The sequence below is a fragment of the Daphnia pulex genome, chromosome 8, assembly GCF_021134715.1.
Source record: "Daphnia pulex isolate KAP4 chromosome 8, ASM2113471v1".
Classification (NCBI taxonomy): Eukaryota; Metazoa; Arthropoda; class Branchiopoda; order Diplostraca; family Daphniidae; genus Daphnia; species Daphnia pulex.
Window position 1 is genome coordinate 3,289,536 of NC_060024.1, and position 27,873 is coordinate 3,317,408.

Here is a 27,873-nt window from a genome sequence, read left to right on the forward strand (position 1 = left end):
ACCGGGCCAGCCGGAGCAAAATGGCCAACCTGGGCCAGATGGACAACCAGGACCACCAGGTGCTCCAGGGCAAGATGGTCAACAAGGACCCCCAGGCAACCAAGGACCACCGGGACCCCAAGGCCCGCCAGGACCCCGGGGTCCAGGGGATGCTATCGGATTATTGGGCATATCTTCGGTTGGTTTGTGTCTGGTTGGAGGAGTATTCTTCTTTGATTCTTTCCAGGCTTACGTCGAGTGCCTGGTCTCCAATTTAGATGGTTGCTTATCGGTCTTGTGGGACCTCGATGATCCTTTCTCCGTGCTGAATTTCTCACTTGGTGCGATTGACTGTCGAAAAGGGTCCTGTCTCAAATTCACGTTGGCACTTCTTCTGTTAAGGGTTGATCAACAGAGTGCCTTTGTTACTCTGTTGACGGAGAATTTTGCCGGAAAGAGTCACTTCGACAGCTCTTTCTCAAAATTATCGTTGGCTCAGCTTCTATGGTCGTGTTGATCAACAGAGTGCCGTTGTTACTCTGTTGACGGAGAGTTTTGCCGGAAAGAGTCACTTCGACAGCTCTTTCTCAAAATTCTCGTTTGCCTTTGGTCTGTGGACGTGGTTTTGTGTAGTTGCGTGTGTAGAGAAACTTTGAAAATTTTGCCCAACTTTCAGAGTTCCAACCTTGCTCAAATCGCAGAGTCCATAAACTCACTCAAATGGTAGAGTTCATAAACCTACTCAAATGGCAGAGTCCAAAACTCGTTCAAATGGCAGAGTCCGAAATGGCACGTTCACCAAATGTAAGAGTCGTTCCAGACCTTACTTCACTTATATAATTAATGAACACACAAGTGATCATCAGAGGATGACGCTTATGTATTCACTTAAACACTAGGCATACAGCACAAGCATACACTTCATACTAGACCACAAGAGATAGTCAAGAGGGATATTATCAGAGGCGAGTCCGGAGCGGACTCCTAAACATGGGAAACACAGGGGCTTTTATACTGCCGAACGCGGAAGTCAGCGTGTCGGGAATTGGGGTCGCGCTGGTCACGACATCGCTGCGTAAGCGGCGATGGACCGAGTTACCGGGCACAATACGCCCGCCTTCAAACTGCGCGCGCATGTGTCGGATCACTGTAGATGCGCCGCTTATTGGCTGGTTGCCCCCACCCTCCCGTGGCTAGGTCTGGCGAGTATTATGGGCAGATAAACGTAGTTCAGCCGATCCTTACACGCTATAATTTTTGTTTTGTTTTTGGCATTTTTCTTTATTTATACATATTTAAGATGTTTGCAGAAAATATAAGTTGAAAATAATAAAAGGTTATGTCAAAAATTTCAATACTATTATCAGTGCGATAATTATGACATTACATTAAAGCATGCAAAATGCAAAATGCAATATTTCTTCATTTCATTGCTATAATTCATACATTTGGTAATATTTAAAGTAGTACTTGAATTACCCAAAATAATTACTATACCATAATGCTGCAAATCGTGAAGCTAATGGACTAATTTTAAACCATACCACACATACAAATATAATTTATTTTGTATTTATTAGGTACATTTCCTGAAAAAATTAGTATATCTAAACCCTAAAATGTTATGTTTTGTAAAAACTAAAAAAGAGTGACACTTTTTAATGGGTTGAAATCTAGCAAATGTCCCTGATTTATTAAAGGCATTAGTACCCCCGCCTTCTAAAAAAATATGAAATTTTCGGTGTTTTTGTAGTGTCAAACAGTTTTCCTTAAAAGTCTGTTATTATACCATGCAACCTCGTAACCGTTAAATAATGATAAATTATTAATTTGATCGGTTACATGTACTAAAGTGTTGATATTTGGTTTCGAATCAAAACGAACTAATCCGTATTTTTCCAGTGATTGAATTAAACTGGCTTGCTGGCGAAATATTGTAATAGATTTGTTGAAGTCGACGTGGATTTCTACTGCTAATTGTCTTACTTTGTCCATCATTCCAGAATTTAGTATGTGGGGTAATACGTGCCATTCAGAGGTTTCAATGTCAATTTTAAGGTAGTCGATTATTGATTCGTAACCATGTATCGGTTTTAACATGTCATAAATGGAAGAAAGAGTCCGCGTTGGTACACTTGGACTTTTTTCCCATCCATCATTATCCACACTGCCTAATGCCATTCGATAAAAATGAATGTTATTTGTTCGGTTATGAGTTGAAACATTCATTGACGGATCGAAAGAAAATATTTCACATCCGTAAAGTTCCATAGCTTCGTCAAAGCTCCATTCGTGGTTGATTCCAAATGAATACACAAGACATCTACCAGGAATACCAAACATGGTTCCTATTGGTTTGACGGCATAGTCTAGGCAAAGCGCTTTCTGACCTTCCAAAGAAACAAGCCCGGTCGCAGAAGAAACCATGACTCCGCCGAAATATTGTGCAATTCTACATGATGATTGGTTTGTCCATAAAAGATAATCCATGATTTGAGTTGAAGTTAGTGTTTGCATGTTCGTTTTTTTCCAATCAATTACATTTTCTATTGCAAAAACCAATCCATCGAAGTAAGTGTTTTCCTTGGAATTTGTTCTAATTTGGCGAAACTTGCTGGATCCCTTGTCTCGCATCCCACGATTGACGACGAATTTACTTGACAATAGATTGCGATCATGGTTCTTAACAGTTCTTGTGAATCTACTTAATTCCAACCTTTCACTTTGGTCTTCATTTCCAAAGGAATAGAATAAGTTCAAAATAACGAAAAATGTGAATAGAAGAGCCATGGTCATGAGAAACCTCTTTATGTTTGGTATCTTCATTTTTCAAGTTTCTTTCCACACGCAGAAGCACGTCCAAATGGTTTTATTAAATCCAACGAAATGTTTGAGAATCTTTTCACGAATGTTGTAATCTTTTCTGAAATATATGACAGCAGAGTACTTCAATTATTTAGTGACTTTATTTGCAGAAATGAATAGATATAATTTTAACAGATTTGGATATCAGTGGTAAGTCATCAACGAATATAAAGAATAATGAAAACGAGACTTAAGCAACTAAAAACACGAAATTGGTTTGGAAGAGAATGGGGCCTTTCATTTTTTTCTCTCATCTCTTATTTTTAACCATATGAATTTCTAAAAAGTCTTTAAAAAATAAATCTGCAGTACCCACCAGTCAGCATCCTTGCAACCAAACAGCAAATTTGGCTCCCTAGATCGGGGAAGATAGGAGGATAGAGTATATAGGATCACATAGGACCTTCTTAGATCATCTTAATTTTCTCCCCAGTCTTTCCTATGAAGTTCCTACATTTCTCTTAAAACCCTCTTTTTGGTCACCTGACACCTGTCTGGTAGCGTCCTCAGTCCCTCTTAGAAATTCTTAAGAAAAAGATCAGGGTATTGGGTTATCCCGGAATCGATCCTGCACCGTTTCTCATCGGAATCAAGCTTGCTAACCACTACACCAGTGTTTATCTACAGTACTATATATATTTTGACATATTTATATTCTTCATCATCCACTTTGGATTTGTATGCTGCTCATGCTTGACACACGAACGAACTGGTTAACGAGATAAACATTTTTTAAGCTAGTGCAAGATTGCAGCCATTATACTAATTCAATACAGATTTTTCGGCTGCTTAAAATTGAGTTAAAGTGTGGGAAGAAAACATTTTCAGTCGTTTTAACCTGTCCTACACTGTAGCTTTTTTGCGTTATGTATAAATGGCACGGTTTAATGTTTTCGGTTTAGTGATAAAAATGCATTTTTCAACTATCATTTTAAAAAATTTTTGTTAATTTTCTTATTATATTTCTTTTTTGTATTATGTAAATGATTTCAACTTCTAACTTGTTTTAATGTATCTGGAAATATTCTAAAGCTAGGTCATTGTGATCCGCCATTCATAAAAAGAATTGTTAAAAATACATCACCAGGGTCCTGAAGACCTCACGTAAAACTTCTTTGGACAACAGTCTACAGTAAAAAACACATACACAGAAGTAATTTACTGAAATTCCCGCAACCTTCCCCAGTACCTCCTGCCTCTACTACCGTAATCTTTGGAAGGCTAAGAGCCTTTTATTAGGATCTGAGGAGAGAGGAGTGCCGTGTGGGCAAATTTTGGTGTTTTAACCCGAGCGATAGTCCTTACGATGTCTCGCTTGATTAACTTGTATTGCTTGATACTCAATTAATTATGTTTTATATTTTAAAAATCCGATCCTACTTCAAATTGCTAGAAAATTTCTCTCTCATAAGATGGGTTTGCTAATACTAAACAAATGTTTAACTATGGCCAAACAGTTATGTTTCACACAGGAGCTGAAACATAAAATGTTTCGATAGTATGACAAAACAAAATTGCTTTGTCCCAGCATTTAAGAAAAATGTGGGTGGTGGGTTCAAGAAATAAAGAGAGGATTAAGGCGCTTCATATATGTTGAGAGGTAGAGGTGACTAAAAAAGGGATAGCTTTTATTATTTTTTTTGTTTTTTATTGAAGGAAGTAAAAAAAAGGCAAAGAAAATGCACATTTTTCACTTTTTTTCTGTCTTGACAGATTCGTTCTGCATGTCTCTAAAAGAAAATGCTGCGTATAGCTATACCTATACCAAATGATTACCTATATATCTAACCATTTTGTTCCCTTTACCCAAACCTATGTTACGAAAAATCTTCAAACCACAAAATATTTGCAACTTAGCAAACTCCATTTTCCTCAGAGTGCATTGAATATACTAGCTTTCGTTCAAGCAGCTAGATTCCTGATTACAAAAGAATTCATCCTAATTCAATTTTCCAGTACCTTAACCTACTTGGTCAAAGCACAATTATCCCTGAGGTATATTTATATACGAAGGTCCTTAACAATATAGGTTGTGGGGTATAGGGGGTAGGGTAGTAGTAGCTAGTAGTGAAATTCAGAGGGTTTAATGTCCATTTAGTGTTCCTTTATACGTTTCTTCCCTGAATGACCAATCGTCACCAAATTTTGTACATAATTCAGTCAAAATTTGATACATGGCGTAACGGGGTTTTCATTTGTTTTCATTACTGTTTTAAAAATTTAATTTGCGTACTTGTTACCTAGCTGGTTGCCGAATCCTAGGCAGTGAATTCGCTTTTTTTGCGTAACCTTCCAACTGTCAGTGCATGCTCAGCAGTGTAAACAAAAACAAAAAAAAAGTTTGGATCTTCCCTAGCAAGACAAGTTTTCTGCTACGGGAGTGGAGAGTATTTATTATTTGATTTTGTTTTTATGTTCGATTTCGATTTCGTCTTTATTCTTCTTTTTACTTTGTATTTTCCCATTATTACTTTTTTAAATCTTTTGTTTTATTATCACCTCTTTTTGTTTACTGTTTTTTGTCTTGATTTTAATAAATTTTTTGATCAAGTAAAATTTCTATTCCTCCTTTTTTTAACAATTAGTCATCAACCAAGAAGTTGAGGAACATTTAAAAATGTTTGATTATACTCATTTTGAAGCTCTGGGTCATCTCTCTCTTCTTCCCTTGTCCTCTTCACAGTCATCAAGATCTTCTGGTGGTCGTGAAGAGTTACCACCGATCTTCCACTTCCATTTACCTCCGAAAGCTTTTTAAGTTTAATTTTTCAAAAATTACAAATTTATTTTTCGAGATCGAGATTCGAACCCTAAACAATACGAGTGGCAACCCGAGTTGCTAACCATTAGACCAACATTGACATTTCTATATAAGGGAATGCGTGGCCCGGTTGGTGAGTACACCAAATAATGTAACAAAAGTCGAAGTAAAGCAATGGTAATATCGCTAGCGACGCTACCATCGGTATCGATTTCGGAACCGGTCGTAAAACACTTAGGTTATATGCCTTAATTATAAAGATTTTTTCAGCGGTGGTTTAATCTAACTGCTATAAGAGCACATCCATTTCTTTGTAGTTAATATGTAACTAATAATTTTTCTAATTCCATGTTACTATAGTAATAAATATTGCTATAACTTAATCTAAACATGAAGTGCGACGTGGGGTGGCGGGGCGAATCCTCCGCCATTCATAATTCGCACCACTCATAATATTACAGATTATTTTTCAATTATGTAGTTATAAAGAATCAATTATGGAAGATAATAAAGGGAAACAGAATTTTCCAAACGTTATAGTATGTATAATTCTACTATAACCTTGATTTTCTGTCTCTTTAACGTTTAAAAAAATTACCGAAGGACGTTACCGAAGGAATATTGTTACCTAGTTAGTATGTATTATAACAAATACCTATATATTCCATCGCATAATTATTCCCTTCTGACATTTATAACAAAAATGTGGATGGTAATATACAAGGTTGATTGGACAGAAGATGTTTATCTAGATATGATTTCTAGATTAAAATAGAAATATTTTTTTATTTTTTTTATTACTTAATGCTTAACGCTTGTATAAAAAATTAAAAATTTGTAACTAGATTCAAAATCAAAGAATTTTTCATTTTTCTTTTAGACTAAAAACTATTAAAAATGTAGGGGAGAACTGGGCAGTGTGGAAGTAGACATCAACCGTTTTTCGTCCTCTTGCGACCGAGGGATTGCATTTTTAAAATTACCGGTTTTGGTCTTTACTAATCCGCATCTTAAAAAAAATACTGAAATAGTCTTATTAGTATGGGAACAAAAAGTAAAATAATTTTTTGGCCCTAAATCGTGTTGTCCATTTCGTTTTCTTTTTTCTTTTGTTGACTCCCCTAATAACCAAAAAATTTAGAAAAAAAAGTATTTAAAAGGAACTTCTTTCTTTTATCAGAAAATAATTTTTATTAATTTTTTAACCAAATTATTGGTTGAAACGTTATATTAACAAAGACACCTTTTCTCGGGGAAAATTGTCTTGCTGGATAGGAGGGAATATTTTTCGAAAAAAGCAGTTCATTACGCCATCGACAGGCATTCTTTTAGCCTATAAGAATAACTTGAGACATTCTATACCGTTTCCACGGACAATTTTCCAAGCGACTCGTCATACCCACCTTCATTTTCAAAGCGCTTTTAGGAAAGAGATTTGTCATAAACTAAAATTAAGCGTTTGATAGCTAATTTTTTCCTCTTTTTTAAGCCTAGCAGGGATCAAAAATATTAAAAATAAAGAAGAGGAGGCTCAAAAACTAAAAAAGCGCTATCTATGCCGACTCTCCCTTATTGATGTAAGGAAATGGGAGAGAAATTTTTCGGGGTATGATGGTCCATATATTCTAATGAATAAAGGTATCACCTGCACAGCAGCGGTAGAGTACTTATTTAACATACTTAATGAAAGGCCAGTTTTACTTATTTATCTAAAGTACTTTAAATTTTGATCCTATTTATCTGTAATTCCTAGATCAGTATGCTGTGTAATTAAGTATGTTAACACACGGCGGGTATTAAACACGGGACTCCCGAGTCACAGGCAGATGCTGTTCCACTGTACCATTCTAGATTTATTATATTACTTAGACAATCATATTACGGACGATGGGCATTGGGACCTCATAAAATTTGAATGTCCAAACATCACTTCCAATTGGCTTCCAACCACCTATCACACACACCACAAAAATGAATTTAAAAACATGATTTGATCCATTTGGCGACACACTCGATACATAGATGTCCTTAGACAACTATATCGACGGACAAACCAAATGTATAGAACATTCCACGCACCGTGCTATGCTTGTTAGCGTATGTTTAGGTATTTACGTATACATAGCATACGCAAGAACACAAAAGAAGTAGGTAGAAGTACTAAATGAAAAGCTTTCTTTTACAAATAACTATCTAAATGAAAATAAACTATGTTGACTATACTACTTTTTAGGTTTAAAGTACTAAATCTATTGAAGGGTGCAGTATCCTAAAAAAATCCGAACAGAGTTTTTTTTCAAATAGCCACCTATCCATATTGCGGGGAACTGTGTTTGGCTTTTAGATTAAATTTGAGTGGCGAAGAAAAAAGCGAAAGGTGGGAAGAAAGAATCCCCCCCCCCACCAAAATAAAGAATAAGACAGGCTGTCTGGAATATCTTTGGGTTCACTGTCAATTTTCGGACAAGTGACGAGAAAACCAAAAAGCTGCCATATCTTGCCTCATGAAGCTGAAAAAATTCAAAGGAATCGCCTTAAGTCACTTGCACAATAATCGGCAATGAGGTAAGTCGGTTGAATCGATTTTTTCGCCATGAAAAATCCAGACATCCTGTCTGATTTCATTCTTTTTTAAGGGGGGGGGGTGATTGAAATAACAGTGGCTTATTACCCCTTTTTATTTCTTCCCACCTTTCGCTTTTTTCCTTGCCCCCCAAATTTGGCTAAAAGACATACACAGTTCCTCGCAATATACATAGGGAGCTTTTTGAAAAAGAAATCGCTGTTCGGATTTTTTTAGGGTACTGTACTTATTATTAAAAGGTTTTACTAATTTTAAAGTATGTTCTTTGAGATAAGTATCATGACTAGTTTTATGTATGGAAAAAACAAAAAAGTATGAACCTATTTAGAGTATATTTACCTATTTAAGCATTCTTAATTCCCTACTTAAATTGTAAAGTAGTATGTTCAGCGTCCAGTACATAATTAAAAATCGAAAAAAGTACTCTACCGCTTTTGTGTTGCCGTGGCGTCATGAAGGAAATTTTCCGATCTTTTCTTTCCCTGTCGATAACCTAGCACGGTTTTAACTGCGACACGATTTGAATGCCATAAATCTATTTTGTATTAAATTCCCGAACAACTAGGACTATTTGAATAATGTTTCTTAATATGCGCAATATTAGTGTCTGTAACTGGTAATTTAAAAGATGCAATCCCTCTTTCGTAAGGTAACGAGAAACTGGAGATGCAAACTTATACCCAGACCACATCAACTTGCTCCTTTTTTCTCCTCTACTAAATCGCCACTGCGTTAGGTATTTTACTTGTTCATACATAATAAAGATAAAACAATGTTGAAATCTAGAAAATCAAAATTTTAATATACTCCAATTGTCCTTAACACTTATACCGACTTCCGTATATAGGGGAGAGTGGGGAAATTAGAGTATTGGGTATGTTGGTACTTCTTGGTTTACGATATGTAAACAACGAGTGGTATTCTTTTCAAAATTAACAAATACGCGGGTTAAAATTTTGTTTCGTTTACAAAAAAATTGTTGAAATCTTCAAAATTGTTAATTAATGAGAATAATAAGAATTTTCACGCCCCAAAATCGTATGACTTTGTCTGCTATTTTTTTACTAATAAAGACTTGGGTTTATAACTTTAAATTTTAAAAAATATGATAAAGAAAGAAAACTGATTTCTTTTTCATCGGTAATTTTTTTTCTTATTTATATCTTTTGTAGAAGTCTTGAAAAGTTCTATGGTTCTATGGGAAACAAAACAGAGTTCAGTTTTTCCAAAAAATTTCTATACGTTAATGTTCTTCTGCTTCACATTAGTGATAACCTGTCTTCTTACACTCAATAAGAGGTTTCAAATCCTTGTAAAGTAACTTCAATTGGTTTTCCACTGTTTTCATCTATTTCTCTAAACTATTTTTTATACGCTCTAGATATTGAACTCAAAACCCAGAACTAGGCTTTGTCGTCAAAAGAGTCTTAGAAAAACAAGTGCGTAATTTAGATTCCCACAACTGCCAGGTGTAATTTCCCTCATCGTAGAAGTGTCAAAATGGAAACTGGAAAAGAATAGCTTGAAAACATATCCAGACTGATAAAACTTCTGACAGCTAATCTAATTTTCGTCGCTTGGAATAATATGATTTCAATTCTTTATAATGAATTTTTTTTTCTGTTTCAGAGTAAATTATGAAGACTTCTTTCTCTACTTCATCAGAGCTATCAAGAATTGAAGTCTTTTAATTTTCTTATTTAATTTTAATGTTAAATGTAATATTTTCACTAGTCTTGTTGGGACATAAGATAAGCATTAGCAAAAATACACTCACATAGGGAGCAACACGCTCCACCAGTGAGGCATTTTATCTTCAATTTTTAAGTTTTGAAATTGAATTTAAGTATTAATACAGGGTTTTTTACTTCACATTCAAAATACAGGTTACAATCTGATTTGGTCTTCTTAATTTTAAACCATCGGAGGTTTGTAATATTGGAAAAAAAGGAAACGGCGGTACCAAATAAAAAATCACATCAACTATTCCAACCCTCCCCTAGGTCTGAAGTCTATATTCTAAATGTAGCTAAAAGTCCATCCATGACATGAATGAGCGATTTTCAACGTGTTAACTTATCCTATTTTTCATAAAGAAATGGTGATGTAAAAATTTTAATTTTATAATGCTTGCTTACTCATTAACAGTAATAGTTTTTCATTAAGGAATGGGTAGAGTGCTTCTGGCCGATTTGTACCAAACTTTATTACGTCAAAAATAGCTGTATTTTTATAAAAGGCCAAAACACTAGTTCCAATAGCCTTCTACAGTATTCTGTCACAGCTTTGCAGTCGTTGGGGCCATCTATCACTGCGCTCAAGCGGAAAGATATTAAGTTGTTGTAAACTCTATAAAAGTAAGGTATAAAATAAACTTTTATGCTTTCTTTGGCACGAAACTTATAGCTGGTGTAACAAATTCGTAACTGATCACTATAGATAAACTCTACTCCACTAAAGCTCATTAAAAATGGGGAATTGCAAGTCTCCACTTATTCCCTGGGGTACCACACTATGAAGTGTAGTGGTACACCATAAGGAGTTTACACTTATTTAAAGATCGAGCTATCCACTTATAGTGGTTTAGTCAGGTTAAGCGTCCCGATAAAACCCACACTATAATAAGTGGTAAAAAAATTCAAATTATTTTAGATAGATCTGCACAGAACAACAGTAAACTGCTTATTTGAACTTTTTCAATATTTTTATTCTACTGAATCCATCAGTAGTTTACAAATAATAAGTAGTTTTTAAATACTTATTTCTTAAATCTTATTTCTTCATTTCTCCAACTCATTATTTTTATCATGCTTCGTTTTGTAAAAAATTAATAATACATAAATATGAGTAGTTTTGCAAATGAAGTTGACGTGCTATGCGACTGGTTACCCTTGGATTGAACGTTCTGAGCAGATATTAGTTGTGGATAGTTACTAGATTCTTGTATCTGTAACTGTTGGTAGACAGGGCCATATGTAAGGGTAGAAGGAGGCTACCTGTCAGTTTCACTTTTGGGGATTTTAAAATATTTCTTTCAATTTCCGAATCACTCACTTGCAACAAAAAATTCATCTTATCATTCTCTGCAAAATGATCGCAATGTTTCCGATTTAGATATTTTATTTTCTTAGAAATAACGACTGTGTGAAATAAATCTCAGTCAACTTGCCTCGCCTATGGAATCAATTGTCCGAACGTGTATTAGATGGCAACCTTGATCTAACTTGGTCGTTATTTTTTATATAGATTTCTTTACTCTTCCTTAATAAAAATAGCCTAAACAGTCAAGAATAAAAGTATGGCGATTTTATTTGAGTTATTTCGAAGGTAAGTATACCATTAAATGCAGGAAACTTGCCCCAAATTTTTTCAACCAATATGCCCAAAGGAATTTTCTGACAAAAAGATGAATATTTCTTAAAAATAAATGACTTAAAAACCTCAAATTCTTTTCATAACAATGGAAAGGTTTCCTTCCATATTTTTGCATTGTATCTTAATTTTAAAAGTTTTAACTGTTCATCAAAGAAAAATTCCTAACAGACCTAAATTACTTTGACCCCCCCCCAAAGGCCGCATCGAGATCTACCTAATACCTAAAAATTTAGAAGTTGTAAGCGTAAAAATGCTGCAATTCAGAATAGGGTAGTGGAATAAATGGTCCCTTTCCAAAGTGGCGGTAAGGTACTAAATCAACATGCTTTTAGGGGGCCCAATCGAATTTACAGATTTTAGGAGTAGGCCTACAGTACCCACCAAACTATTAGGTACACCCCCCTATTTTCAGTGCATTCTTATGGCACTACGTGTCCTAGAAAAAATGCAATAACTCTTGAACCGCTTGGGCTAGATTTTTTTTCTTTTTGGCCCTGAGTAGATCTAATGATGATCTACATTTTTTCTACACATGAAGTTGTCGTAGGATTAACCCCACGGCGCTACGGTATTGTTTAGTTTATTGGGTACACCCGTTTTCCCCCATATGCGCCGTGTTAAATACGGCGTTTTCAAAAATTTACAAGAAATACTAAAAGTAAAGCTAAAATTTTTTTCTTTGCGCAAAAAGAAGCACAATTTTTCACTCTATACGAATTTAAAGAATGATTTACAATAAAATCAACTCAGAGAACCCTTCCCTATACCCTAAAGTTTTCCACTTCAAAATTTGTACTTTTTACTACACACTTGCACTGTCGCCCCTATAGGCATTAGAAATTTCGACAAATTCTCTGAGTTGATTTACATTAGAGATTACATTTAAATAATATATGGTCTTTAATAGGGGAGATGCGTCCGAGATGGCCTATTTTTTTTAACTTTCTCTCTCATATCCCTCCATCAATACCTTTTTTTAATCTTTTTGTTCTAAAAATAAGAGTTAAAATTCTTTTTATCTTGGATATATTTTTTGAAATTCTTATTACTCACTACACAAGCGTTAATAAAGTTATAAAACGAAATCAAGAATTTCCCAATATGCCTCTACAATGGGGCTAGTTGTTCTTCCCTGTTGTTCTTTTGGGAGAACAGCTCATACCATGGGACGTTTTGAAACTCGATTTCGGTCAAAAAATTCATAATGACAACGATTTTTTAGGGTGGTTTTTATCTATTCCCCTTGATTAGTTTTAAATATTCAAAGGTAATTTGAGCAAATTCAATAATTTAGTTATTCTCAGCAATGAAAATTTTCCATAAGCCAACAAGCCCTACGATGACAGGCAGAACACACACATATATTTGAAACTACTTTAATTTATTTTATGTTTACACCTCCATATAGAGTCGATAGAGAACAAAATTCTCTATTTCACTAGTGTTTTAAAATATTTTAATTGTGATTCCAAAATAAATAAATAATAAGAAGAAGAAATAATAAGAAGACAACAGTCATGGCGGATTTGCCAATCCAAGAAAAAATTACTACGATGGTACGAACTAACTATCAGGTCTCGTGAAGATATCGGAGATGTAGAAATTTTAGAAAGAAAGCTGAAATTTTATTCGAAAGAAATACCTGATTTCATCAAAAATATATGATGGCGTATGTGATTTTGCACAGGAAAGCATAATGTTTAAGGGTAGATGGACATCAGTTGGGGAAAACTCCTGCCTTTCTTGAAATGTCGAATTGGCAAACGAAGAAAAGTAGACTTCACTTCAAGAATTTCACTGGGATCTGGCGATGAATCTCCTATTGTTGGCATCATTTTTGGCATGAGTTCATGTTCCTGTGTATCATTTTTATTATATGACATTGACAAAACTGTATTTTAATGATTATTCCACAGTTCCTCAAGTACGACTAAACCAGGAAAAAGAACAAGATATTGTAAGGAATGCATCAGCTCACTCTTTCTTGGAAAAATATCCTTCCTCATTCCTGAAAACAAGTCATTTGCCTTTTTCATCCTTTCATTACGCTCACCTTGCGTTGGTAATTGCGTTGAATTGGTTTGTATAAAACCCTATCAATTGTAGTTCTTCTTTATTCAACGCTGGGCTGTTCATCCAGTCTAAGTGTTGATTCACCTCTTCGCGATTCAAGTGTCAGGCCGTTTATTCGACCTGTTACTGGCCTGCTCGATACCCGTTTTGAACTTGTGTCTTTCTTGTGCTTGATGCTTGCTATACGGCTACGGCCTGTGTGTAAACCTCCAATCTTTTGAGGCATTTATCGACTTGTTTGAATTATGTTTACATTTTACGGAATATACCATTGAACGAAGTCTGCAGCTCCTCTGTGAGAAAAGCTTCTCATAATATGAATGCTTAAGAATTTTCTCCAATTATCGGTCAACCATTCAATCACTCCAATACTTCTAATAGTCCAACCCCAATCACATCAAGGGAAGTTGACAAAACATCAAATTCAGTTTTATTGAAGAGGAAAACATACTGCTCGCCCCAAAGGAAGCAATAAGAAAAACTGGACTTCAAGAGGTGGAAAATGCCTAGATTGATAATCACAAACAGTTGTAAGATTTACAGCTTACATTGTACAAATAGATTATATATTTTTAACTTAATGAAATATTTATTTTTTTACATAAAATGTTAGTTAATAAGATAAAAAGCATTTTACATTGACTTCGACGTGCTTCTGGCAATCAAAAAAGTCAAAATAGTGGAAGACTAGTAGTTGGCAAGGCGTTTCTTATTTGGATCCTGGCGTTCACCAAGTTCCATCTACTTCAGAAGAGTGAAGGTATTCAAGTCAATTCTTAATAAAATGATAGTATTTCAATCTTATTTCCTTCTCCTTTATTTAGGTGACAAGGTTTCTTATGCAGAAAATGTGAAATACTTCTTGACCTCAATTTAGAACCAGCACTGGATCTCCAGCAGCTATAAAAGCGCTGTTCAAAGTGACATTCAAAGGTCTACGATTGCAAATAAGAAGCTGGAAGGTGTCATCTGTATCGGACATATTACGTACACAGTGTCCAGTTATCAATCAGCCAAACTACGTAGGACTATCTATAAAAAAACTAAGTTGCATTTCCAGGAATTAACTGCAATATTATTTATTCTCTAGTTGTATACCGAATTTCATTTAAATTCGGGACAGTATTTCCAATAACTTTAAAGAAAAGTGGAAGAAGACTGTGCCCGTAGTGATGGCAATGGCACGGAAATCAAGTTACCCTCAGTAATGAATATCACGAAGTCTCATCATTTGCTGTCTGATAACGATTTTGACGAGAGGACAAGTGGTAAAATTTTTCCTCAGTAGATAGCAATGGATGTGTGCACATAAAACTATTTTTGCTGTCCAGAATTTTAAAGCTGTTCCGTCCTTGACTTACTAACGTTTTGAATCTTCACCAAACTAAGGAGGTTAATCGAGGATTTTTTTATGCACGTGATGTAAAATGTAGAAATAAAAAGTAAAACAAGTAAAGAGGGTAAGCAAATAAGTAATACTTTATTTTTGATCCCAGGATTTCGTTAACCTGGCGAATTAAAGTCCTATACGAACTACTCTCTTTCATTCTGAAAATAGGTGCCATAAGATTAGCATTGGCCATTACTACGGGTCTTTACGCCGTTTTCAAACAGAGTTATAAAAGTTAATTGGAAAACGCCTCTGGTTGTTCTTAAGTGGTCATTGTCGCTACACCACCTCTTCTCCGCCCACTTTCCACCCACCCACCCCCACCCAAACTCGCCACCTAGCGACAAAATCTCTCTTATGTTAATTAAACGAAAATTATCTTCGCGTTTCAAATTTAACGAGTTTAATTAAATTATGAATAAAAAACCAAATACAAAACTAGTTCTGAAGGTCCTACACGAAGTGGTTTTATTTTTAGTTCTGGTACAATTTTTTATTGCAGATATCGTTGTACAAAAGCTGAGTGGCTCGTGATAGTGCTACATAACCTGTATGAATGTAATCAAGACAATTAATGTATGGTTTATTGTTGATAAACTGATCCGGCCCTGTTTTAATGAATTGGGGAATTGGATTTTCTCGTTCAAAAAAAATTGAGCAACCACGTACGTATTCTTCGGCCAATGGATTGCTTGAGTCCCATATGTGAATATCATTAAAATTCCTGAAACAATACAGAAATCAAAAGCGTATTTATATACATTTTTAGAATCATTTACACACCAATAAAGTATTTGAACACTTAACAGTAATATAAGAAGTTATATTTCATGATATATCTATGTAAATTTAAATCGAAAAATTTTAAGAATTCGGGACGGAGTGGAAAAGAAGAATAAAGCTTTCTATTTTGACAAGGGGTCCGCAATTCAAACACATAAAATGGGAATGTTTTGCAAAAATCTGTGCTTTGTGAAAGTATTCAAAGTAGAAATTTCTAGAACAAATATGATGCAAATATTCCTGCTGAATAAGAAATGCTGTCTAGAAATATCTAGACTAAAAAACAACGAATTTTCAGAATATGGACGAGTAGATTACAGTAGATTAAAGCAGCGATTGAATACTTAATATGAGGATTTTTTAATACTTAAAAAATTCATATCCTACTTTAATGTTTCTCAGAATACTGAAGTTTATTAGATTTTAGTAAACTTATTCCAAAATAAGTATGAAAAAGACAACATCAAGTATATTGAAAATTTGAAGTATTTTCGGGAAACATGCTGAAAGTTTTTTTGGTATTGTTTTAACACAAATGACGGGGTTTGAACATAGGCTACTTATATTTTAAATACTCTCTAATAAATATGACGGTAATTTTACCGAGTAACATCTTGGTAATCAATATCCAGACTTTAATGTCGGTAATTTTTTTCTGAGATTAAAATTGGTTCCATTTTCGATTAGCGCCTTTTTTGTTTCGGCCTTGCCCGTCCTCATACCAGATTTGCTCACACCTTTTTTTTCCCAAGGACTGTCTGGGTTATAATCCTTCTTCAGGGTCAGAGAGGGAGAGATCCGAAATTTTAATTTTTCACCCATCCCCGATCCTGAATCTGTCCTTAATTTTATCGCGCCCAAAATGAGCTTCCTATGCGCATCTTCTGTGCTCTTCTTCTCTTTTCTATCATGTCCAAGTCTTTTACTTTACATTTCTGGGATCGAACACAAGTTCATTCGCAGCTCACAGTGCTACAGACTGGGCTATCCCTGAGGTATATCCCTGAGGTACGAAAGTCCTTAAAAATATATAGGGTGTGGGGTATAGCGGGTAGGATAGTAGTAGCTAGTAATGAAATTCAGAGGGTTTAATGTCCATTATGTATTTGCTTATACGTTTCTTCCCTGAATGACCAATCGTCACCAAATTTTGTACATAATTCTGTCAAAATTTAATACATTGCGTAGTGGGGTTTTCATTTGTTTTCATTACTGTTTTAAAAATTTAATTTGTGTATTTGTTACCTAGTTGGTTGCCGAATCCTAGGCAGCGAATTCGCTTTTTTTTCGTAACCTTCCAACTGTCGGTGCAGTGAGTGCTCAGCAGTGTAAACAAAAAGAAAAAAAGATTTGATCTTCCCTAGCAAGACAAGTTTTTTCTGCTAGGGGAGTGGAGAGTATGTCTTATTTGATTTGATTTGGTTTTTAAGTTCTTGTTCGATTTCGTCTTTATTCTTCTTTTTACTTTGTATTTTCTCACTATTACTTTTTAAACTGATTTGTTTTATTATCACCTCTTTTTGTTTACTTTTTTTTATCTTGATTTTAATAAATTTGGTTGTCCAAGTAAAATTTCTATGCCTCCTTTTTTAACAGTTAGTCATCAACCAAGAAAATGAGGAACATTTTAAAAATGTTAGATTATACTCATTTTGAAGCTGTGGGTCATCTCTCCCTTCTTTCCCTGTAAGCTCCTCGGTCATCAAGATCTTCTTGCGGTCGTGAAGAGTTACCACCGATCTTCCACTTCCATTTACCTCCGAAAGCTTTTAAAGAGTAATTTTTAAAAATGAAAAACATAATTTTCCTTTCCGACTAGATCGAGATTCGAACCCCAAACCCTACGAATGGCAGCCCGGCTTGATGACCTTTAGACCATCATTATTATATTATCGGAAGGGAAAAAATGGTATGATGGTAGCTCGCTATCTATTAGCCAAGACTCATGTAATGCAACCTTTGACCGCATAATATAATTGTATTGTTACTATAGTAATAAGTGTTACTCTAACTTAATCTAAACATGAAGTGCGACGTGGGGTGGCGGGGTGAAGCCTCCGTCACAACTAAGTCGCACCACTCATAATATTGACAGATTATTAGTCAATTAGTTAATAAGAATCAATTAATTTAAGAGAATAAAGGGAAACAGAATTTTCCAAACATAATAGTATGTATTAATCTACTATTTAAGCTTGATTTTCTGTCTCTTTAAAGTTTAAAAAAATTCCCGAAGGACATTACCGAAGGAATCTTGTTTATTGAAAGCTAAGACATGAAAGCTGGTAGAAATTAACACATAGAGAGTAGGGACTTTGCATGTTTCTGTTTCATTCATTCCTTACATTGATGAGCGCTATATCTCTTCACATCTTTATATTATTGGGGCATATTTTGGTATGACTAGTATGAGTATACGCAGACGTATGTTGATCTTGCATTAAAAACGACGAAGGAAGTTTAAACCCCCTAAGTATATTAAAAGTGATTAAAAGCGAAACTAACATAATGCTTTCTACTTTTTCTACATAGGTTTTTTCCACATTTTACCCTGTGTTTTATACGTAATCTAATTCTTGTCGTTCCTTTCCCTTCGTTACTTTTGCGCCGTCAATTTGTTTGATGACTTGACAGCCAAAAGAGGATAGGCGACAATTTTACGCAACTTTTTTTGTTTTCCTCATCAATAACGAAATATGTTTTTTAAAAGTAGGTTTTTGGGGCGAAAAATCATCAAATAACGACATTTTTCAAGGTAATATTTTACGAAGATGTAATCTCGGAATTTTTTACGGACATATTTCTTAGAGAGTATATAGGCTTATATTAACCAAATCCTAAAATAGTCATTAAAGGCTACAATTACACTTTCAACCTTATATAGTAAATTTTTACATTATTCTAGAACATCAGACATGAAAAGGAGATGTTCTTAGGCACAAAACCTTATTTTTCTAAATTCTGAAAAAAGAGAGTGGTCCAAAAAATCTTAAAATGGTCGTTGCAGAATCCAAATAAACTAGAAACTTAGAAATAAGAGTATTCTTCATTCATTTACAACGTCAGTCATGTGACTAATGTATTTATTAGGCAGACAACTTCAGTTATATTCTGTATTCTGAAAACAATTTTTTTTAATGAACAACATCAGGTATATAGCTAACATGTTTTTTAAGGCAGAAAACCTCACGTAAAATTTATTCTGTAATTTCCAATTTTTGGGAACACTGTCAATTTTTTTCGTATTTCCATTCCATCATTTCTAATCAAAGAAATGAGTGAAAAATGGATGCCTGCAGTTTTTACATATTGGTTAATAATAGGAAATAGCTATGAGGTATAGATTTATTGCTTATACCCTGCTAGCACGACTGGTCTAATATCCGTCTATACGACGTATGTTTATTCATTCTTCGTCGTTTCTATTTTTCGGTCGAAAAAATACGACGATACTACGGATTTTTCACGTCTTTCTTCGATGTTGTAATCTTGTCTACTTTGTATGAATTTTAACTGTCTAATAGACGTAATATTTTCACATAAACTGGATCTACTTTTCCTGGTTACAAATTACGTCCATTAGATGACCAAAGTGGACGATAAACGGAAGGACCTACAGTAGGCACCCAAAGTATCCGGACACCCGAGAGAACCCTATGGGAAAACGCTGTTTTCGCAAGGCGAAAAAGTAGTCAAATTTTCATTCGATTTGAATGAAAATTTTTCTGTAGTTTTTCTCGGGTGCCAGGAACAATCCATTTTTTTAGAGTTTTAAAATAATGGAAATGGTAAGTTTTTGTTCGGAATTCCAAATGACGTCTAAAATGGATATCCTATATACGTTAAAAATCTACGTAGAAAGATGTGACTTTAGGACGGACATTCAACGTACCATGGATGACCAAAATGTAGCCTATATCCAATCGTCGAAAATGGATAGCAGGAATACGTTGTTGAGATGTAAGCGTAATCACAGGATAGATTATTATTGTAATTGAAAACTTTTTTGGCATGAAAGGAAGCTCAACAAACTTGCGTACAAATATAACAATCTAAAATGTAAATTATCACTAACAATTTCTAATATTAATTTCAATTTGATGGTGTTGTGGTTAGGGGCTTGGAGAATTACCCTTGAGTTTGGTGGTTTGCATTCCCTTCAAGGAGTAGATAGTGAGGGTACAACGACACAGAAAATCAACGCGCGAAGGGCGCTCGGATGTGTCCGCGAAAAAATAAGAGTTGTGTGACGTTGCGCAGTGGTAAAAAGTCAAACTAGATTTTCTGTGAAGTTCTACAAACACTATCTAGGGGAGACCGGGTCTATGTGTGACACGAGGCTAAAATTTACAGGGCAATTTTAATATGTGCAATTTGTTTAGAAATTATGAAATAAATACAGCATATTTTAAATAATGTTTTATTTATCCTGTTATTTTTTTTCTGATTTCTGATTAATTTCTCGAGTTTTGTGGGAAAAAACCGAAAAATGGGAATAGGAAAAAAATTTAGGACGTTAAGTTTTCCATTTTTAAAATACTTTTATAAATATTTTTATAAAACCCAGATAGATATTGATATGGTTTTCTATGTAGTTTTAGTTGGTATTTTATTTTTATAAAAATGTGTTTCTAAGTATTTCATAATTTAGTTTATTTGATGTTGTTTGGGTCCGGTTTAAATGGTACAGCCTTCTGTTGCCAGGTAAACGACCCAAAAAATATAAAAAAAAAAACGTCTTTACTTTTTTGATTGTATCTCCACTTACACTCAAAAGAATGAATAAAATGACAGTACTTTTGAAAGAGAAATTAATTTCCTTTTCACTAGTGCGTCTTTTAATAAATTTAATCCATCCGTTGCAGAGAAAAATGTTGTCCCGTTTTTTCTCCTGGCCCTATTCCGTTTAACGCTAAAAAAATATTTTTTTTCTTCATTTTTCCTCTCGACATTTAATGAAATAACTATTAAACAGAAAATGGAAAAATGACCTAATGTAAATAAATGCATAGGAATCACTCCTATACATTTACTTTTTCTTAATTCTTCTATTTAAAAAATTTGGCAGCGTAAAAAAATATTCCACATAACCCCGGTCTCCCCTACTCCGTGAATGGAATGCGATGTTTTCCCGGGCGAATAGAAGAGGGAAACGGGTTGATGAATCATGAAAGTTCCACGCTCATGGAATAAAGTGCCTAATGGACAATTTAATTAATAATCAACATCTCGATATCTTTATCGGAAATAAAAGAAATATGGCCACCGGAAATATCTCCACCTCCATAAGAAGAGCCCGGGGAAAAAATTTTGAGTTCTGATTTTTTTATTTACAAAAACATTATCAACCAATGTATTTGTAAAAAAATATTTTGAAAATCTAGCCCCAGTAGCCTACTTACCTCGCAAATCAGCGAGACAGTTACAAGGCGGCTTATAGGTTTTCGAACATTTTCGAATACTTGCGGTGCCTACTGTATCTAGACATATGTCTCCTTTAAGAGGACGGTATTTCTTAGAGATTTTGACAACACATTTGTATAGACTATTATGTACAAAGAAAAGGAAGGGAATTGCAATTTTTATTACAAATTATTTAACTCACTTTAATATTTGTCGGGCTGCTGTGTTGTAATGATGAACTTTCTCAGAATGAATTTTTGTATTATATGCATCATTAGACCCATAGAATTCAACAGTGGGATATTGATTCAGCCATATCACCCGACTGGCGCTGGCTAACTGACCAAGAATCGGGGCTAATTCATTCAGTCTCTTCGAGTAAAGCTGAAAATCAGCACCATATTGTTGCATCATGTGATAAACTTCCATACCTTTAATACAAAACTCATTTGTAAAATAGTTAATAAGAATAAAGAAGTGATAAACTAAATTCGTCATATAGGGGAGACCGGGGCTAGTTGGCACCCGGGATAAGTGGCCCTTTCCTGATTTATATAATAAAAATGAAAATTAGGCTAATTTTAAGATAGCCAAATCGAGTAGATATATAATTAGCAGGTTTTCATATTTTTACGGATTGTTTACTATCAAAAGTGTAGATTTTAAGGTGTAAAAACTAATTTTTAGCATATACTAACCAACGCATAATTGCGTCTTAGTTAAATTTGAAGTTGAATTTGATCATTTCTGTTGAATTTGAGTTGAATCTGAAATACAAATCTGTACTTTACGATTGAACCGAAAACCAAACAAAATCACAAAGACAATATCTAACGATTGCTGTAGTGGTTAGCGTCAAGAGCTAATAATCTAGAATGCTAAGATTTTAGTCATGTTTTCTATTTTGCGAAAAAAGGAATTTTGTAGTCCTTTTTTCAAATATTTTTAACTGGTTAACGGTTTAGTACTTTTTAGTTATACACATTGTTTGATCAAATTTAAGGGTCTAAAAAATACCGAAAGTCAATTCCATCATAATTGGTTTAAAAAAGATCAGGAAAAAATTGGTAAGCCATAACGAATTAAACACACTCAATGTTGAACGTACTTATTCATCCATACTCATACTTTTCAGTTGGGACTAATTTTTGGAGATTGAGATTTTTACTATTCAGCGATATGATAGTGACTATCTAGACAACGTAGTAACTAGTAACGATCATGCGGAATAATTTTCCGTTAAGATAGAATTGCAATAAAATATTTAAAAAATGAGTTGTAGATGATGATAATACGCATCTTAAAACAGAATTTCATGGTATAATATGAACGGTTTAGGACTAAAAAATAAAATAAATTTTTCGTTTTGGTCGTCCTTCTTTGACTTTCGAATGAATTATCGGCTTTCCAGATTGATCCAAAATTATTTAAAAATATGGAAGATATTCTAAGTTATGTCCTCTTGAAAATTGCTTAGTCTGTTTAAATTTACAAGAGCTTAAATAAAACTTATGCAATAATATACTAAGAACCCTTAGTTGGTTGCACATTGACTTCACAACTCCGGGGCTATTGTGCATACATGAAGTTCACATGGCAGCAGTAAAAATATTTGCGTTCGACTTGTGTCCAGTTTTAAATCACCTGCCATTATTTTGTAACTTTTTTTTATTGATATTCCTTTGGGGGATTGCATTATTTTGTAATTTTTTCAATTTTTTGTTTAAATTGTCATTCAACGGTTTTCCTGTAAGAAATATAGGGTGCAAGAGACCCCGTCTGTATGAGAATTTGACCCCTGAGGCAGGGTCAGTTTTAAAAACATCATATTGTTAAAATATTTGGATATTTTCATCTGATTTAGTGACTGCTGAGATATTCTCGGATAAATACAACTTCCATTTTTTACATTCTTACCTAAGAACAACAAATTTGGTTTTTTGGATTGGTCGGATATTGACCATTGGCGTATCATCTCCAAGACAGTTTCATTGATAATTGGTCGCCATTTGAATGATACTTGAAGACTTAAAACGCTGCTGTAAACATCGACGTCTCCATGAAATGGAGTCCAAAGTTTTGGAATTTGAAGTGGTTCTGTACTGCGATCGTAGTCTGGAATCAACTAAATAATAATAATGTGTATTAAACCACCTATCCAATTAACAAAAATTATTCTATGAAAGAAAAATAAAGTAGACGACGGTTTGTCGTTCTTTCATCCAAATTAGGATCCGAGGGGTTGCCCACTCGAAAAATATATTCGTGCACCCCCATATTTTTGTCAAAAAATCAAAAAATTTTGAAAAATAAAAATAAAATAGAAATAAAATAAAAATAGGAAAAATATTTAAAAAAAAAATCAGCTGAAGATTTGAGTTTTTTTTTTGTTTTCCCACAAAATGTTCTCGTTTTGTGAAAAAATAGTAAAGAATTTTTGGATTTTCAAAAGAAAAACAAAATGTTAGGATGACAATTGAGTGTTGACCAAAATAAATGACAAAAATCACTGAACCGGCGGGATATCAATTGTTTTCAAGTAAAAAAAACATGGTAAACCCCCATATTTTTTGTCAAAAAATATTAATTAATTCGGAAAAAATACAAAAAATTATAAAATAACTGAATTTATATTTTTTAATTCGTTCTCCCAAATAGCGAGGGGACAGCCGCCAGTAGGATCATTGGTCGCAGACGACTTGTCTATATGTATGGAAGAATTGCGCCGTACTTTTAGTAGTAGATAGCGATGCTCATCGATTCCCCAATTAATGAACCCAATAGGAGTATTTAATCAAACGTGTTTGTTGTGACATGCGTGATATCGACTATTCGATAAGCATTACCATATACTACTACTAACAAAGTTACAGCGCAATTCGTCCATAATTATAGACTAGTCATATGCGATCATGTTGGATCATCTAGGAATACTCAATGGCAATGGAACAAAATATACCGGATGAATGCAGCCAAATCTACGCGTTCTGTGCCTTCACTTTAGACCGATGGGCAAGCTGTAGGCCTTCTTATATAGTCTAGCAGCCAGTATTTTGAAGCCCGAGGTGCAGAAAACTCGTACTTCGGCTGTCATCCGCCATGAGCGCGAGAGAGAGTGATAAAAAATGGCGACTAGGCTTGGCCAAAATTGGCCAAATGGGCCCTTTTTTATAGATTACTAAAAACTCGGTCAATCAAATCCGGAAAACGATTTCCTTTTGGATTTGCATTTAGGGGTGACCAAGAAGCTTTTGGAAGAATTGTTTTTTTTTTATTTTCGTTTTTTTCCCCGAAAAGCGATGCCAAATACCCCCAAAATTGCCAAAATTTGAAAAAAACCCAAACTCTTATATAAAATATCTCCCGAAGGGCAATGAATATATCACTTCTGAAAACACAGGCGAATCCGGATTTTAAAAAACCTTGATAGGCCTTTATTTTTTCAGATTTTTACCTCCCATATCGGGATGGGAAAGAAGGGGGGTTCCGGGATTTTTATGTACTTGAGTGGTGGATTGCTTGTTAAAAGTTATGCACGAAATTAAAAGGGACATTTTAGGGGGGAGGGGGTACATTTACAAAGAAAATGGCAGCGCAAAACGGGAAAAAGGGTGAAATTGTCTACACCCGAACGTCCTTATACTGTTCAGGGGTATAAGACGCACATAGTTGCGCCAATCATGGTTTGAAAGCAAACTCATCCATGAGCTTGCTGATTTTTTTAGGTGTGATAACTATAACTGCTTAGTAGTAAAGTTAAAAAAAGGGTGGGGGAACGTAGTAGAGGCCATGTAAAAAGGGCCGAAAAACGGCCGGTAGATTATTTTGGGTTGGTACTGTAAGTTTGATTACTTTAAAGCTTTCTGGGTTAGATTAGGTTATAGGTAAGAGTCTTAGGGGGTTGGGGTATGTTTTAATAGCGGTTTTTTTGTAGGGGAAGGTGAAATGTCAACCCCCCCCCAGGAGAGGTTACGTTTGGGGGTTGTTATGTCTTTATATCTTTCAGTTAAACACACTTGCCTTCAGAAAATTGTAAAACTGTTGTCGAATTCTTGAATCACCCATGAACACAAAACTGAGCTTAGATAATCTTCGAGTCTTTGTTACACTCTCTTGGTGAAGAACATCGATGCAAGTTACAGCGCGTTTTACGGTATAGTGTAACAGCCGACAAGAAGATCCCTTACGTTTTTTTGAAATCAGCACTCTATCTGTATTGAAGATTCTTCTTGCCCACTTTTCAAAATGATAGTATTGCTTAACAAGCAGATCATCTACACAAATGGGAAAAAAATTTTCTATCGATCTTGTCCTAAATTTTAATATTACACAAGATTAAGCATAGAATACTAAAATATATATTGAAGTCAATTGATCTTACGCAAAACCTGCCGTGGTTTCCTGGATCCTGACTATTCTTTCATTCAATGAGTAGAGCAATAACGAAAACAAACAGCATAATATAATGTAAAAGAAAAATATGTAAACCAATACCGTCAATGGGCGACAATATCGCTGTTTCCGATGTTGCATTTGAATAAACTAGTTCAATACAGATTGTTGTTTTCAAAAATAAACAAATTCAGATAATAGCAATTTATTCTTTAAATGCTGGACGATTTTTTTCTACACTTATTCTTCAACTGGTATTTTTCTCAATAATTTACTAAACGTAGAAATGAATCAAATATGAATGGAAATAAATCCCTTTAAATTTAAATATGAATATAATCTTATTATCTGTTTCCTTGCTTTAAATACTAAAAAATTTTACTTTTAGCTCTTTCCACTCTCAGCGTATATGGAGAAATGATATTCTTACAGTAATTTTCTTTTTAAAAAAGTGTTTGCAACAGAATTTGATGATAATAAAATGAATTGCGATACGATTGAGAAGGAGACATAAGTATGTGTTTTCAACAGAGAGGTTTGCCCTTCACTACCACGGTAACTCAATCATATTTTAGTCACTACACATGTTTCTTAATATCATGGCTAATGTAGTCTTTGACTTTGCATCCATCATCACTCTAAATATCTGCAGCGCTACGAAAAAACTCAATCCAAAATAGGTTACTCGTGCTACTTCTAAGTTCCGAAAAGTGTACATAAAAAAACTAAAAGTTAAGAGGCAAAGAGAATGGTTTATGGGGGTTATCAGGCTACCTTTTTCGAAAATAAAAAAGGTACTCACATAGGGGTGACGCGTCCGGGTTGGCCTACTTTTTTAAATTTTCTCTCCTGTTTCCCTCCTTCAATACCTTTTTTATATCTTTTGGTATTAAAAATAAGAGCAAAAATTATTTTATCTTAAATATATTTAATGAAATTTTTATTAGTTATTATTTAAGCGTTATTGAATTTAGAAAACGAAATCAAGAATGTCCCAATATGCCTCAACAACGGGGCTAGTTGCTCTTCCCTGTAGTTTTTATGGGAGAACAGCCGATACGATGGGACGATTGAAACCTCGATTTTGATAAAACACATCATAATAAGAACGATTTTTTTTCAGGGTGGTTTTAATCCAATTTCCTTTATTAGCTTTGAATATTTATAAATAATTTGAGTTCATTCAATAATTTAGTTATTCTCAGCAATGAAAATTTTACATATGCCAACTAGCCCTACGTTGACCGACACACTACGTCGTCTATCCAAAAATATATTTTACGCCACTTTAACTTTTTTATTTGTTTAAGCCTTTGCTTAGAGTCGATAGAGAACAAAATTCTCTATTTCACTTGTATTTTTAAATATTTTGTTATGATTAAAAAAAAAATTACCCAGAAAAAGCTTTTTTTCAAAATCTTCCTCAAGAAAAGTCAAAAAGTATTTTAATTTTTTTTTTCAAAATCTTCCTCAAGAAAAGTCAAAAAGTATTTTAATTTTTTATCTTCAGGACGGCTAGTCAAATATTGTTTTTACTTTGACAACCAACTCCGCCAGGCCGTTTTTTTGTCTTTTTTTGGCCGAGTTGGCAACTGAGCTTGGCCGAATCGTCTGAAAATCTTAAAGTCAACTCGGCAAAGCTTTTAAAATATTTAAAAAAATTAAAAGGCAAAATTTTTAAAATATGTAAAGTTTTATTGGATTCAAAATAACACATGGCCTCCAAGTACTTGGTGTGTGTTCATGCAGTCCATTCGTACTAATAACGACACAGAGGGTTGGCATACGAGATTACACAAGCTAGCAGGGCTATTGAATCAAGGTGGCATGAATTTGTATTCCTTGATTGAATTGTTGCACCAGGACGCTTGCTCTCTAGATCTAAATCTGAAGTTGTTATTTCAACATCGAACATTACGCCGTCAGAGGGTAGGTTTTCGCCTTGTTAATTCTAAGATTTTCGACTTGTGGATGACTTACAATGATTGCGACATGGGGTTTTCAACTATGGATTTACTTTTAAAACTCTCCAAAGTTCATTGCGCTAAATTTAGTGTTAAGAAAAATATGGATGACCAAAGAATGGAACCAGATGACTGCAATTTCGATGATTAATTTATTTTAACTGTGTATTTTCAATGTTGTATAAATTGTCAATAATATCTAAAAACTTATAATTATAATACAAAAGTGATAAATAATATTTTTTTATTTGGCCGAGTTGTCCGATTTATTGCATACTGAGTTTGATGATGGCCGAGTTGACCG

General features: G+C 34.2%; 2 protein-coding genes across 3 annotated transcripts; both read right to left on the bottom strand.

Moving 5' to 3' along the window:
- Positions 1–1,233: 1,233 nt before the first annotated feature.
- On the bottom strand, positions 1,234–10,757 carry LOC124200486. The gene is made up of 2 exons (XM_046596748.1): positions 10,328–10,757; positions 1,234–2,902 (listed from the first exon to the last, which is right to left on the bottom strand). The coding sequence occupies exon 2, from the start codon at positions 2,803–2,805 to the stop codon at positions 1,735–1,737; it is 1,071 nt and encodes a 356-aa protein (XP_046452704.1). The 5' UTR covers positions 2,806–2,902; positions 10,328–10,757; the 3' UTR covers positions 1,234–1,734.
- A 4,711-nt stretch (positions 10,758–15,468) lies between these two features.
- On the bottom strand, positions 15,469–26,142 carry LOC124200466 (N-acetylneuraminate 9-O-acetyltransferase-like). Of its 2 annotated transcripts, none has more exons than XM_046596714.1 (5): positions 25,595–26,142; positions 25,234–25,525; positions 23,131–23,338; positions 21,416–21,644; positions 15,469–15,751 (listed from the first exon to the last, which is right to left on the bottom strand). In XM_046596714.1, the coding sequence occupies exons 1-5, from the start codon at positions 25,744–25,746 to the stop codon at positions 15,502–15,504; spliced, it is 1,131 nt and encodes a 376-aa protein (XP_046452670.1). In that variant the 5' UTR covers positions 25,747–26,142; the 3' UTR covers positions 15,469–15,501. The 2 variants fall into 2 exon arrangements, with proteins under 2 accessions (XP_046452670.1, XP_046452669.1); XM_046596713.1 differs by lacking the exon at positions 15,469–15,751 and adding an exon at positions 18,942–19,369.
- Positions 26,143–27,873: the final 1,731 nt, after the last annotated feature.

Coding starts and splice junctions, on each gene's coding strand:
- LOC124200466 (XM_046596714.1), bottom strand. CDS start 25,746: ATGCAACATCGGAAACAGCGATATTGTCGCCCATTGACGGTATTGGTT. Junction 25,526..25,594: donor GAAACCACGGCAGGTTTTGC/GTAAGATCAATT, acceptor ATTAAAATTTAG/GACAAGATCGATAGAAAATT. Junction 21,645..23,130: donor ACCAAATTTGTTGTTCTTAG/GTAAGAATGTAA, acceptor TTTGTATTAAAG/GTATGGAAGTTTATCACATG.
- LOC124200486 (XM_046596748.1), bottom strand. CDS start 2,805: ATGAAGATACCAAACATAAAGAGGTTTCTCATGACCATGGCTCTTCTA.